Source organism: Oreochromis aureus, linkage group 11 (assembly GCF_013358895.1).
Source record: "Oreochromis aureus strain Israel breed Guangdong linkage group 11, ZZ_aureus, whole genome shotgun sequence".
Taxonomy (NCBI): domain Eukaryota; kingdom Metazoa; phylum Chordata; class Actinopteri; order Cichliformes; family Cichlidae; genus Oreochromis; species Oreochromis aureus.
The window spans coordinates 34836540-34852406 of record NC_052952.1 but is presented as its reverse complement, the minus strand read 5'-3'; the positions used below and the strand labels follow the sequence as shown (position 1 = coordinate 34852406).

Genomic DNA, 15867 nt, shown 5'->3' with positions numbered 1-15867 from the left:
AGCATATAGTTAGGGCTGCATCGGGTGATCCTCTTTTAGTTATCCCCTAACCCCCTGCAGCCTACACTGATTCCCATGATTTATTGAGTATTTCTACTTCAGTCACCTCACTCACTATGCTTTAATATAACTCTCTACATTGAATCATACTTGTTATTAATCTCTGGCTCTTTTCCACAGCAAGGCTTTTGTCTTGTCTTCCTTCTTTCACCCCAACCGGTCGCAGCAGATGGCCCCGCCCCTCCCTGAGCCTGATTCTGCTAGAGGTTTCTTCCTGTTAAATGGAAGTTTTTCCTTCCCACTGTGGCCAAAGTGCATGCTCATAGGGGGGCATATGATTGTTGAGTTTTTTTGTTTTATGTATTATTGTAAGTTGAATATAAAGAGCCTTGATTTGGTGCGAGATGAGATGAGATGAGATGAGATGAGATGAAATGAGATGAGATGAGATGAGATGAGATGAGATGAGATGAGATGAGATGAGATGAGATGAGATGAGATGAGATGAGATGAGATGAGATGAGATGAGATGAGATGAGATGAGATGAGATGAGATGAGATGAGATGAGATGAGATGAGATGAGATGAGATGAGAGTGTTGTTGGAATGCTACTACACAAGTAAACCCAGCGGAAGAATAGAATGAGACCTATGGAACCTTCAATACCCAGCATCCAGATTGACGCAGAAACTACTCAGCATTCCAAAATTCAGAAGAAGGAGCTCCTCTCACGGCTAAAGATAGACCAGATACAACACAAATGCTGAGGCGAGAGGGAGCCAGGATGCCAGGATCCAGGTGTGGGGCATCAAGTCATAGGCCTTCTTGTAGTCAAGAAGGAAGTGGATCAACGATGCAAGGTTCCAATAAAACAGTCGTTGGTCATTGGTCCGTAGCCACTCTAGGAGAGAGGCAACCACCAAGTACCTGCAGAGATAAGGCAAATCCTGAGGAGTAAGCTGAACGGTAACAACAAGATGCAGGCTATCAACACCTACGCCCTGCCAGTGATCGGATACCCTTGTGGGATAATAAGTTGGCCAAAGGAGGAGATAGAAGCCACTGACAAGAAAAAGAGGAAGCTCCTGATCACGCATGGAGGGTTTCACCACAAATCCAGCACCCTGGGGCTATACAGTAAGCGGAAAAAGTAGGCCGGGGACTAGTAAGTGTCAGGACCAATGTTCCCTCTAATTTTCCATGTGTCTGAGCGAACACACAAACTCCCTGAGCGTCCCTTGGACCACTGTGAACGACATCAGACGTGTGCACTGTGGTCACGCCAGCATCAAATCCATCCAAGTTACATGGTTTATTAAGATAATCAAATTACAGCATTTACATTTATGTTAGACTACTTTTAATTAACTGCTTTAGCCCACTTACAATGAAAATGTAAAACAAAAATGTAGTCATTGGCCTGTGTAGTATGTTCACACTATTGGAAGTAAAAATAACTTGAACTTGAATTTTGAAAACACAACTTTCTCCTTCTTCTTTTTTTTTAAAATAAAGCTCTGACTTGTACTATGAGTCTGAGTCTGTGGTCTGGGAGAGAGTCCCGTAACTCTCTGTCTGCAAAATACAGTATATAAAGACCAATGTTTGGCAATTAATTATATAGTTACTTCTTCAAAAATTAACTGAGTTATGCAAACAACAAAGTTTTTTGCAGCTATTTTTTAAAATGCAGCCAAGGTGTTTTTTTAAATAAACATTTCAAACTATTTACAGAACAATCAGCTGTTCTGCATCAAATTTGATGCCACAGAAATTATTTGTGCCACTCCAAAAATAATTTCTGTCCACATAAAGGAGAACAACAGCCTGATACCTGCAGGCCTGACAACAGGAGATGTATCACTGCTGTAACACCTCATTGTTCTGACACACACAACAAAACTATTGACTACACTACACACTAACTACACACTAACTACACAAGATTTGCGCTAAACGTCGCAAATCTTTCACATCTCAAAACACCGCCGTCACTTCTAAAACTTCCCCCCGTTTCTTAACAACTTGCCATATCATTTTTTGATTGGGCGACATGGTACTTTTTTCGACCAATAGGAAAGGGTGGGGTTTTTTGGTTTTGTTTTTGCTCACAGGCGGAGAGTGCTTTCGAGTGTTTTTCTTATAAAACGCCGTTTTTACCGTTTCTTCCCGCAGTAAATATAAACAACAATAGTATTCAGGAAGAAAACCAAACATTATATATTTTTTTTATCATAACTCTGGTTTTACGTGGCCTATCAACACAATTTAAAAACTGGTATAAAGTCCACACTTTTTCCGTCAATTGTTCCGTCTGTCCTGCTCACATCTCCAATGTTTGTACACGTTGTCATTAACGTGGCTTCACTCCACATCAGCCACGCCGCTTTGCCAGCTAAAACACCGGTGTCGGCACATACTAAGGACGCTGTCATAGCCTGTCAACAACGTTGATTGGCTGCGTATATACGAATGTGAATCGCATTATTGGCTGGACTATAGGATAAGGTGGCATCGTTCTAATCCCATACAGGAGCAGCCAGTCACTTACTGACTAACACTGCAAAACAGAATTGTTAAAGTTTTAAGTTTAATTTCAATTCAGGTTAGATTTTTTTTTGTGCGCAATGCAGATTTTCTGTGCGCAGAGACCGTGCCAGCAGTGCGCAATTGCGCACGTGCGCAGCTTAGAGGGAACATTGGTCAGGACCACTGTGTAGGATGAGATGGCAGTGTGCAGTTGATTGCATTATTTTGTCTATAATTAGAATAACAATATCTAACAAAACAGCTAATTTTTCAAACATATTGACAATGACAGCAACACAGCTAACTAGACAACCTTCTAGCACGGTACATGTGCTACTTGCTAATCTGGCTATTAATGGTAGGAGAATGATATTGCCATCACCAGTGTGTGAATGTGTGTGTGAATGGGTGGATGACTGGATGTGTAAAGCACTTTGGGGTCCTTAGGGACTAGTAAAGCGCTATACAAATACAGGCCATTTACCATTTACCTTTGTATAGAAATGTAGGATTTTAGAAAGTGTGTTCCTTTTTAAAAAGTAGTCATGTGGTTGTATTCGCCCTATATTAATGAGCCATTACTTGCAATAAAACCACCAGCAGAACACAATGGTTATCTATGCACATGCAGCTTGCACATAGATAACCATTTTCCACTATTTAGGAATTGACAGCACTAATAAGAGCGTCTGAGTGCTCGCCCATCATTTGGTTCAGTCCATAGAGTTTGTGGTTCAGTCCAAGTCATGGCTAATTGTTTGCTGCAGGTTTGATTTGGTTGTCAGTCCACGCAGGAGGTGAGACATCATTTAGTTTTTACTGAAAATAGGGCAGATTATTTTACATTGAATGAGGCTGCTTGAACAACTTTTAGTTTCCTAACAATATGTATCATCACCAAACCTTCATTAACTTTTACACTAAATGCCAGCTATTCAATTTCATTTGTTGGTTTCTTCCTTATTCAGGGCTAAAACCAAAGTGATCTGTCTAATGGTAAATGCTCTTAAGCCTGGTCTTATGCTTGCCTATCAGTTATGCTTTTAGAGTTGTTCCATGGTTAAATTGATAAATCTTACAAGGTCAACAGTAGAAAAATAGCTGGCTTTTGTTTTTAAAGTGACAAAGGTGCAGATTCATATATAGAGAGTTGCTGTCAGATTAAAAGATGTTAATATGTAAAAAAGGCTTTAACCCTCTCATTATGAAGTGGGTCAAATTGACCTGATTTAAAAATGTAAAAAGAAAAAATTGTTAAAAGTACTTTTTTAATACAAAATTGCTGCTTTGTTAAAAAAATGTATCCAGCATATAAAATGAAAATGGAAGATTTGGCATTCAAAGTTTTGCAACTGTGACACACACACACACACACACACACACACACACACACACACACCCCCTATTATATTAACCTCATGTGTAAAGTGTGAGAATAGTCGTTGTGAACTTTCTTGTTCCCGTCGGCAAACTCCACTCACACTGAAGGGACACTCAGCAGGAAAGCACCAAAATATATAAAGATTCTCTGAAACGAGTGATATATCCTCTTTGGACCATGATCTCCGAGAGGTATAGAAGCCCATTGCACTAAATAGAATCAGAATCAGAATCAGAAAGGGTTTTATTGCCAAATGTTGAGCAGGTTTACAACATTAGGAAATTGCTGCGGTACTTAGTGCAAACATAATGTTATACAACACTTAAATAGACATAAAAATAAGAATTAAAAGTGCTAAGAGGATAGATATGTACATGAGTGCAGGTGGTGATCAGTGCCAGACATGGAATGATGCAGTGAACACAGTGTAGGGTCATGTGTTAGTGGTGGGAACAGTCATGTGGTTATTGTTCATGAGTCCAACAGCAGAGGGGAAGAAACTGTTCTTATGGCGAGACGTTCTGGTGCGAATGGACTGGATCCTCCTGCCTGAGGGGAGCAGGTCAAACAGACTGTGTCCAGGGTGAGAAGGATCAGCTGTGATCCGAGCTGCACGCCCCAGTGTCCTGGAGGTGTACAGGTCCTGCAGAGATGGGAGTTTGCAGCCAATCACCTTCTCAGCAGAGCGCACAACACGCTGCAGTCTCTGTTTGTCCCTGATAGCGGCTCCAGCATAATACACGGTGATGGAGGAGGTGAGGATGGACTCGATGATTGCGGTGTAGAATTGCATCTTCATCCGTGTTGGCAGGTTGAATTTCTTCAGCTGCCTCAGGAAGTACATCCTCTGCTGGGCTGTCTTTATGACGGAGGTGATGGTGGTCTCCCACTTCAGGTCCTGGGTGATGGTGGTACCCAGGAAGTGGAATGAGTCCACAGAGGTGATGAGGGTGTCAGTCAGGATGATGGGGGGGAGTGGGGCTGTGTGCTTCCTGAAGTCCACAATAATCTCCACTGTCTTCTGGGCATTCAGCACCAGGTTGTTGTGGCTGCACCAGGACAAATATTGATTGAAATTGTTCGTCATGGAGTTGATAATAAGATATCAACAAAGTTTTCTAGAATTTTTTGGTTTCTGACACTTTTGGATGACTAAACATGTCTTGGGTCAAACTGACTCAGCAACAACATTGCTGTACCCGAGAAACAACATAACATGAGGGTTAAAAACTGAGACTACAGTGACATTAAGCATTTTCTGGTCAACACTGCCACCTACTGGACCCTACATTAAGGCCTTAATACTTTCAACTTAATACTTTCAAATATGTCTTCCAATAAATCTGATGTCCTGCTAATCAAACACTCTGTGTAACTTAGACAAAATTAAGTGAATGAAAAGTTCCCTTAAATGTTCCCTTTATTATGATGAGACAGAGGTTCATTGGGAATATTTGAACTGACACCATTACAAGAGAGGTAACGGGGGGACCGTGGCTCAGGGGGTTGGGAAGCGTATCTGTAACCGGAAGGTCGCCGGCTCGATCCCTGGGCTCCCTGTCCTGTCCTGGTCTTGTCCTTGGGCAAGACACTTTACCCTACTGCCTACTGGTGTTGGCCAGAGGGGCCGATGGCGCGATATGGCAGCCTCGCCTCTGTCAGTCTGCCCCAGGGCAGCTGTGGCTACAACTGTAGCTTGCCTCCACCAGTGTGTGAATGTGAGAGTGAATGAATAGTGGCATTGTAAAGCGCTGTATGAAATCCAATCCATTATTATACAAGGCAATGAGATTTAGCATTATATTATCTTTGGGTCAGCACTGCCACCTATGTGTCATTCTAACTGGATTGCTTTGTGAGCAGTCTAAATTTAACAGATTCTGCACATCCAGTCCTTTATATTCCTGAAACAAGTTAATAAATCAAAAAGGATTTACAGTTTTGCCTTTATAATATATATATATAAGACAAATAAATCTGTGCTTTAAATAAAAGCATGATTTCTTGTGTTTTGTTGAAACAGCTCCTGATCAGCACTTTGCCTTTTTTACTTCCACCTGTTCCTATTTACTTCATATAAACACAAACTGCTGTTTTAAGATTCTCTTAGAAGGCAGGCGGACACACACACACACACACACACACACACACACACACACACACACACACACACACTCCCTCTCTCTCTCTTTCTATCAAACACACACTTTTTGAAACCTTGCTGATTCCAAGTAAGTATTGTTTTCACCTCACTGTCAGAAAAACTCAGTGATATTTGTGAGCATGGAAGTGCCTTGGGTCTCCCTCCATCCATCATCTTGTCTTTTTTTCTTAATCTTCCTAATGTAGTATAGTTGAACTGGCTGGTCAGCAAGTCAAAGGGAGAGCAGAGGATACCATTTTCCCTGCTGACATACTTTTAGCTCAAGTGTAAAGCAGCATCTAAAGGCAGTAGATTCAATGTCCGCAGGGTGGAGCAAAATCCTGAAAGAGGTCCACTGTTAAAAAGAAGCAGAAGTGGAGAGACACGAAAACATTCTTCATTTAAAGCTGGTCCATCTTCCAGAAGAAGGCTTTCTTCCAAGATTATTTATGTTAAACACCTCAACAGTCAAGCATGTCTAAACAGAATTCAGCTTTCTGTTGACTAAGCAGCATACAGTACTGTATGTACTCACTTCCAAAACATGCACCCCCAAACAGGCTTAGGCTCACAGTCCTTAGGGCTGATATTCTTCCTTCGAAGGTTTTAAAAAAGTCAATGACAAATAAAATAATAATAATAAAAATAATCAAGCAGCTATCATGTGTTGGGTGAAGTGTGCTACATTCAATGGGAAGTTCAGGAGCAGAGCCAATGACAGTTAAGGATTGTTCCAAAAATAATGATAATGAGACAGGTCACTCTTTTTAAAGACATTCCTCACTTTTGTATTTTAACCTATAATAATATATCTTGCATTAGAGAGCATCAGCATCAAGGAACCTGCAAACATACCCATAATGCTACCATCATTACACCATGAATATGACATTATTATATATCCATTTGTCCAGGGGCGTAATTTCCAGGGGGGTTAGGGGGGTTATGACCCCCCCCCAATAATAAGACCCAACCAATATAACCCCCCCAACAAAATTATGAATTATCTTGCATAAATAGGCTGTTGATTTTCTTTACTCATTTCAGTTATTACCAGCAAAATAGTTGCATGTTTAATCATCTGGGAATTTATCCAAACTTATTTATTTATTTATTTATTTCATTAGACAGAGATCTTGACATGCCATGCACTTTACTGTTCATTAGCTTGTCACAAAAACTAATAGCACTGTATTTAGGATAGGTAGGTCCACATGCTCTCTGCTGCAGTGCTGAAGTACACATTTTTTTCTTTTGTTACAATTTCCATGCTAACAGTCAGCAAAACAAATGACAGTATATTCAGTACAAGAATGATGCGTATCACGCATGCTGCTGGCATCAGCGTCCAGAAAATTAAGGGAAACTCACAGGTCTTTGGCTGCAGGTGAGGAGTTTAGCAGCCCCTGCTGGTATGGCAAAGGAACCCACAGGAGTCTTGTTTCCCACTTCTCTAGCCTCCAACAGGAAACCAGTGAACGGTGTGGAGTCTGGACCCTGTAGCTCCACTTGGAATCACAGAAAAATAAAATGTTAGCTCTGCGGTCACATTCAGGAAAGACCTGACAGTGAATTTAGATATTAGGATACTTTAAATGTAACTAGTGTTATTTCTCTTTGACAATAAGATTACTGAGGAAGTGCCAATGATAATTTTGGTCACTTTAAAGGCTGCAGCGCTTCATCGATTAAATACAATACCTCAATTATTAAAACATTTAAAAACAAACAAACAAACAAACAAAAAAGTTCCTTTCCCCAGAGGTTGATGCATCATTTCATGCATAACTGGCACGCTCAGTGTCACGGCCTTTTATGTTCCAAACATGTTCCAAACACCAAAAAAAAGTCCAAGAAAAGGCCGTGGGTGGCAACGGGAGGTTTGTTTTAGAACGCACTTCTGACTCCATTGTTTAAAAATCATATGCCATTTATTTCGTGGAAAATTATAAACAGAAATCAGCCAAATAACTTCTTAAAACTTAAAATTAAACGAAAGTTAACTTAATTTGCTTTAACAACTTCAAAAGTGGTCAAAAAATCATTTTCTAACCCTCCCGTCTTCCCATGTGACATTTGGCAAACAAAAAACAAAACATCCTTACCACACCCATCCAGGGTGCTCTTAATCTCTTGATTAATGGGAGGGTCCATAAGCTAATAAACCAATCACTTTCCAAAAGCTTCTCCAATAAAATTACAAATTTACATAACAAAACTATATTCTATCAGTATACATCCTATTCAGTATATTCTTGCAACTTTAAAGAAAACTAAAATGAATACAAATTGCATTTTATAAACAATCAACAAAAATGGCCACAACATTCCGGCCCCTAATTCCTGTGTAACATGAATTATATCTGTCTAAGTGGCCATCACAAAATGCAATACCATTAGTTTTCTTCATTAGTCCATATATGTCCATAAAGGTCAATGTTCTATGATTTCAAGTCTTTGTTGTTCATGTGTTTGCTTTGTGTGTATCGAACAAGGGTGTATGTTGCATAATGTTGCAAAGTGAGTGTCAGTGTAAATGTAGAGCCTAAATGTAGAGCCAGAGGTTCCAGAACATGGCTCAGTTGGAGGCAAACATTCATTGTTTCCTCTAGATGGCCTCCACCAGGAGACATATTTTGTTGATTGGCCTCTCTAGCTCATTTGTTCGTGTCTTAACTCTAACACGGCGAACTACTCCGTGTGCATCGGCCATGGTTTCAGTGATGCGGCCAATGGGCCAAGAATTTCTTGGTGCAGCTCCATCAACAATAAGCACAACATCACCAATGCAAAAGTTTCTACGAATCTTGTTCCATTTCTGTCGTTCCTGCAACATAGGAAGGTATTCTTTCACCCACCTTTTCCAGAATAGATCCACAATATACTGGGCTTGTTTCCATCGTCTTCGCAGATACAGATCCTCTTTTTTGACTAAACCTGGTGGCAGCACAGGTTTGCCTTTTAATTGGAGCAAGTGATTTGGAGTAAGAGCTTCTACATCATTGGGATCGTCAGAAGAAGGTGTGATTGGGCGGTCATTCAGTATAGCCTCCACTTCACACAAAACTGTATGCAAGGTTTCATCATCTAGTACTTGCTGGTTTGCGATAGAGCATAATATTCTCTTTATTTCTTGCACCAAGCGCTCCCATACTCCACCATGATGGGCCCCATAAGGCGGGTTAAAGGTCCACTTTATGCCATCCTGCGCTAAACCTTTTTGGATTTTACTTTGGTTTAGCTCTAACATAGCTTGTTTTAACTCACGATTTGAGCTGACAAAGTTGGTTCCATTGTCTGACCGGATTTCTTTGACTTGTCCTCTGCGGCAGATGAATCTCCTGATGGCATTAATGCAGGAATCTGTATCAAGAGAATGCGCCACCTCAAGGTGAACTGCACGACAGGTTAGGCATGTGAAAAGAACTCCATACCTCTTAACAAGACTTCTGCCTCTCTTTACTTCTATTGGTCCAAAATAATCAACACCAACATAAGTAAATGGTGGAAGATCAGCTGAGATTCTTTCAATAGGAAGATCAGACATTTTCTGCTCACCTGGCTTTTGCCGTTGTCTTTGACACACTATACAGTCTCTGATTATTTTTCTAGCTGCTGAATTAGCATGAGGGATCCAGTATTGACGGCGAAGAGTTGAAAGCATGTGGTCACAGAGGAAGAAATCAATCTTTTCGTGAATATGCTGAAGAATAAGCTTTGAAACATGGCTTTCTTTTGGCAAAATTGCAGGATGTTTTGTTTCCTCAGGTAAATCTGCTTTGCTCAGTCTTCCACCCACTCTCAAGACACCATTAGTAACTACAGGATCAAGCTTATACAGATGACTTGACTTCCTTACAGTGCCAGAGTTTAGGGCAGTCATTTCATCAGCATAATGTTTTCTCTGCACAAAGCTCACTATAGCTTCCTCAGCCTTGGACAAATCCTCAGTTTTGAGCAGAGTGTTCCATTTATTATCCTTTTTAGCACATCTTTGATTTCCACAGTGCGTGTCCAGCAGCTTCTGTCTTTTCGTTGTTTGCAGTTTAAGCCTTTCTTTTACTTTCAGCACCCATGCCACACACCTTTTTAATTTTGTCCATCTGGAGAAGTACAACAGCAGCTTAGTAGTGGGACACACATCTTCTTTCAGCACAGCTGCACACATCAGGCCCTCCCCTTTTATTTCTGGGTCAGTTTCCAAATGGACGGATACACAATTCATGCCTACAGGCCAGTGAACAACAGGTTTACTAAGAAATTCTGGACCACTGATCCAGGTGGAAGATTTCAGGAAAGAGCCAACTGTCATTCCTCGAGAGGCTGCATCAGCTGGATTCAGTTTTGAACTGATGTACCTCCACTGCTCAACTTTTGTCATAGCATGAATGATGGAAACTCTATTAGCTACATACGTTTTGAACCGTGTGGTTGTGTTTGCAATGTACTGTAGCACAGTTGTGCTGTCAGACCAAAAGACTGACTCACTCAGATTAAGATTGAGTTCAACTGATAGCATTTTGTCCAAGCGCACAGCTAAAACTGCAGCAGCCAGCTCAAGACGTGGGATGGTGACTTGTTTTAACGGCGCCACCCTTGCTTTCCCAATAATAAAGGAAACACACACTTCCTGCTTGCTATTAGATAGCCTAAGATATGATACAGCACCATACCCAGTTTCACTGGCATCACAAAAGTGATGCAGCTGTGCACTTTTTATCTCCCCAAATCCTTTGGGTGTGACACACCTACTAATACTAAACTTGTTAAGAAGAACTAAATCTTCAACCCATTTTTGCCAAGTTTGTGCCATTTCTGCTGGTATTGTCTCATCCCAGCCAAACCTCAGTTTACATAGATGTTGCAGAATTTGTTTTGCAGGCAGAATGACTGGTGCTAAGAAACCCAAAGGGTCGTAAACGGAGCTGACATTGGACAGAATACCACGTCTTGTAAGTGGTTTGTCCTTGTTCACAATACTGAATGTGAAAACATCATGTTCAATATCCCATTGCACACCGAGAGCTCTTTCTGTGGGTAGCTGATCCCGACTAAGGTCCAGCATCTTTACACCTGTGGCTCTATTTTCCTCCGGGATCTGACAGAGGACAGAGCGATCACTACATACCCACTTATTGAGCTTAAATCCCCCCTTGGCACACACCTCAGTAAGCTGCTGATAAAGTGAGATGGCCTGCTCAACAGACTGAGTAGATTTAAGACAGTCATCTACATAAAAACTATGCCTGATTGTACGTATAACCTCCTCTGGGTACAGATGTTGGTTGTCATCAGCAGTCTTTAGTAGTGCATAGGTGGCACAGCTGGGGGAGGATACTGCACCAAAAATGTGGACTAACATTCTATGTTCCACCAGCTGTTTTGTGACGTCACCATTGGGCCACCAGAGAAAACGTAAAAAGTTTACGTGTTCCTCAACTACTCTGACCTGATGAAACATCCCTTTAATGTCTGTCATAAGCGCTATTGGACCCTGCCGAAAGCGAATCAGCACACCTAATAAAGTGCTAGTCAGATCTGGGCCTTGTAATAGCTCTTTGTTCAGTGATGTTCCAGCAAATGTTGAAGCACAATCATACACAACACGCAGTGTTTTCTTGCGGGGGTGGTAGACCCCATGATGAGGTATATACCACACCTTTCCTTCCTCATGCTTCAATTGCTCTTGTGGTATGATTTCTGAATGTCCCTCCATACTAACATTGTGCATGAATTCCTTGTATTCTTCAAAGAATAACTGATCTTTCTGAAACCGTCTTAGCAGATATTGCGCCCTCTGCTGAGCCACCTGCTTGTTGTTTGGCATTCTTACTTCAGGTTTACGAAAGGGTAATTTCAAGTAATAATGACCATCCTTAAGTACAGCTGACTCTGACATTATGCTCATGAACCGTTTATCTTCTACAGACATTTCTGCACGTTCATTACACTGGCTCTCCACAAAATCTTGATTATACTGTTTAACCAGCATTTCCTCCAAACTACTTATAGAAATGCGGTTTACCTGGACAAAACTAGCATCACGCCCATCCATCTCACTACCATGATTGAGTGGCCCATTGACAACCCAACCAAGACGAGTTAGCACAGCATAGGGTCCATTACCCTCACTGTTAATGATTCTCCAAGGTTCCAGCGCTTTGGGAGAATTTACACCAATAAGCAGCCCAATGCCAGCATTTATTGGTGTCAACTCGACATCTTTTAAGTAAGGCCATTTTCTTAAGTTTTCTTCTTTAGGGATATTTTCTTTAGTGACAGGAATAGACTTTTGAGTGTACACATCAGGCAACCTCAAATACTCATTCTGTTTTAAAGCAGCTACTTCCAATCCAAAAAGTTTATAGCTACTTACTGGCCTTTCCTGTCCCATAGTCTTTAACATGATTTCCACTTTCTTTCCAGATGCATTTAACTGCATCATCAACGCCTCAGTGCAAAAAGTTGCAGAGCTGCCAGGATCAAGAAAGGCGTATGTCTCCACAACCTTCGTCCCATTTTCCAACTTCACTTTTACTGGAACAACTGACAAGGCACATTCATTAGACCCGGCCCCAGTATGGCTACCAAAGTTCAAAGAAACAAGAGCATTTGAGACTGATGATTCTTTACATTCAGCTTTAGCTGCTTGCCACTGCCTTTCTTTTGAGTCTATGTGGAGAACAGTAGGGTGGTTTTTATTACAGGTGTGGCACGTCAAACGATGTGGACAAGTTTTACTCATGTGGCCTCTCTGTAAGCAACCAAAGCATAAACCTTTACTCTTAAGGAATGTCACCTTTTCTTTGTTGGCTTTTAGTTTGAATGAGTTACATACGTCCAAAAAATGATTTTGGTCACAAAACAAGCACTGAGCTTGATCTAACCCTTTATCTTCATGGCTTATCTGAAACCGTTCCAGTTTGTGTTTGTCATTGTTCTGTTCTGAAACTACAGCAACAGAAGTAGCAAAGCTACTGCTTTTAGTTTTAAAGTGAGCCTTTGAAGGTTTTGAAACCATCTTTTCTTTTGTGTTTTGACTCTCTCCAAAAACAGGATCTAATGCAGCTCTTGTTTGCTTTTCAAGAAAATCAAGAAGATCTTTAAATCTTGCTCTGCGATTGCACTTTTCTGTTATATCAACAACTATTAGTCGCCATTTATCACGAAGTCTAAAAGGCAACTTTGAAACAAGAATCCTCATATTGGTTGAATTTTCCAGCTCATCAAGAAACCCGGCTTCATCCATTGTGTTGAAGCAGCTTCTTAGAAAGAATGTGTAAGCTCGTAATGCTGAAGCATCATCAGACTTTAAAACTGACCAGTTAAGAGCCTTGTCTATAAATGCAGATGTTATCTTTGCTCTGTTACCAAAGTTCCACTCAAGCTGCTTTTTTGCCTCAACATAAGCTGTCTGTGGACTCATGTGCATGCAACTTCTCACTAAAATTCTGGGCTGTCCTGTCGTAAACTGTTCCAAATAATAAAGCCTATCCTGCATGTTATCAGTTTTAGTTTCTATTCCTTGCTCAAACGCCTTAAGAAAGGATCTAAAATGCAAAGGATCACCACCAAAAACAGGAATTTCTATAGCTGGAAGCAGTGACAACCTCTGTTGTTTTACAAGCATCTGAGTAATCTCATTTTGCTTTCTCATAATCTCTGTTAGGGCACTGCTGTGAACCTCAACCTGAGAAGAGATTGGCCTTGGGCTTTCCCCTTCTGGTTTGACCTTAGCAGGTGCATGTGTCTCTAGGGGCATTGGCAAAGGAGAATGAACTAAAGGGTCTTTCTTTGTTCTTGGAGCCTTTTGTGCTGTAGCAGCAGGTATGAACTCAGTAGATGTTCCAGAAGGAGCTGTAATCCCGCCTTCTGATTCAACCTCAGCCCTCGAACCAAAGCTCTGCCGATCCTGAGCAGAGGTGAAAATCTGCATTTTTGCATCAGCCTTAACCAACTTAGTTCTTAGAGCCAATGCTTCTTTTCTTGCTTTTAATTGAAGTTCTTCCAGTTCGAGCGCATGTTTTTCTTGCAGTGCGTCCACCTCCGCTTTTAAAGCGGCTCTTTCTACTTCAGCTTCCATCAGCGCCATTGAAGCCGCACGCGAGCTTTTACTCCTTAAACTTAAGGCAGCAGTAACATTACTGGGCGCTTTACTAGAGCCCTTGCTGACAGGTTTAGCAACTCGTTCAGAAATCATGTCGCTCGTTTCTTGCGCTACTTGTGAGACACTATCATGCGGTGCAATGTCACTGTCATGAGATGCTACCTTTGATTCAACATTAGAGGCTGCAACTTCATCCTTTTGTGGATCAGGGTCTGCATTTATCCATGTGTCGATTCCATGCAGAAAGTCTTTAAAACTGATCAGCTTAGGTTCATACCAATCGCTGTGATCTGTTTCCTTTTCATCATCATTCAGCAATTTTTGAACTGAAGTCTGTAAGTCCATAAACTCTCCCAAATAATCATTAAATGTTTTCATGTGTTCATCTATGGAGGCTTTTGATTCTCCAGCATCAATGAGAGCATTAATGTCATTTCGTTTTCTTGTCAGAACGCCAAGCTTCGCTCTGCGTTTTTTAATTAAATTAAAAAGCTCTCTTTCTTGTTCCTCCATTTTAACCAGAAAATTCGTTTCACAAGGTCCAAAAGATGATTCTTTAATACAAATGTTTCATGTTGCAGCTCAGCATCTCGGTTGATCCAAACAAAGTTTCGCATTTACTCACGAACTTTGCGTCATTTTTTCAGTCCATTCTGCGAAGATCCAATCTTCCAAGTCCAGTCTTGCAAGTTTTCCCAGCTTCCAAGTTGACATCCAAGCAAGTCAAAATGATTTTTTGACTTAAATGTCACGGCCTTTTATGTTCCAAACATGTTCCAAACACCAAAAAAAAAGTCCAAGAAAAGGCCGTGGGTGGCAACGGGAGGTTTGTTTTAGAACGCACTTCTGACTCCATTGTTTAAAAATCATATGCCATTTATTTCGTGGAAAATTATAAACAGAAATCAGCCAAATAACTTCTTAAAACTTAAAATTAAACGAAAGTTAACTTAATTTGCTTTAACAACTTCAAAAGTGGTCAAAAAATCATTTTCTAACCCTCCCGTCTTCCCATGTGACATTTGGCAAACAAAAAACAAAACATCCTTACCACACCCATCCAGGGTGCTCTTAATCTCTTGATTAATGGGAGGGTCCATAAGCTAATAAACCAATCACTTTCCAAAAGCTTCTCCAATAAAATTACAAATTTACATAACAAAACTATATTCTATCAGTATACATCCTATTCAGTATATTCTTGCAACTTTAAAGAAAACTAAAATGAATACAAATTGCATTTTATAAACAATCAACAAAAATGGCCACAACACTCAGTGACCACTAAAACACACGTGTGTCTCACATCGCATCTGCGATTAAAAACATATTTACAATAGTAACGTTTCTAGGAGCACAGCTGTGCACAAAAACTATGACAGCATTAAGCCAAAGGAGCTCCCCATGATTAAACAAAAAGCCTGATAACAACAACAATTAAGAGACTGTGACGTTACAGTTTAACATGGAGCCGAGGTCCGTCTACACCCAGATAGCGAACATTCATTGAAATAATATTAAATCAATATCAGGCAAATCGGTTGAATCAACATTGAAATCTAACATTGATTTTACATCACTTTTGCACCCTGTGTTAATATGTAAACAGTGTTAGAGTCTGATATAAAATCAATGTTATATTTTAACATTGATTTTATATCAATTTTTAACATTCAGTTAATAATGAATCAATGTTGAATTTGGGT

The 15867-nt window shown here is 40.5% G+C and overlaps 1 protein-coding gene across 1 annotated transcript; it reads right to left on the bottom strand.

The window, feature by feature from the left end:
- Positions 1 to 8662: 8662 nt before the first annotated feature.
- LOC120442741 lies at positions 8663 to 12282 on the bottom strand. Its single transcript, XM_039619890.1, has 2 exons — positions 10286 to 12282; positions 8663 to 8881 (listed from the first exon to the last, which is right to left on the bottom strand). The coding sequence occupies exons 1-2, from the start codon at positions 12107 to 12109 to the stop codon at positions 8663 to 8665; spliced, it is 2043 nt and encodes a 680-aa protein (XP_039475824.1). The 5' UTR covers positions 12110 to 12282.
- Between the last annotated feature and the right edge of the window lie 3585 nt (positions 12283 to 15867).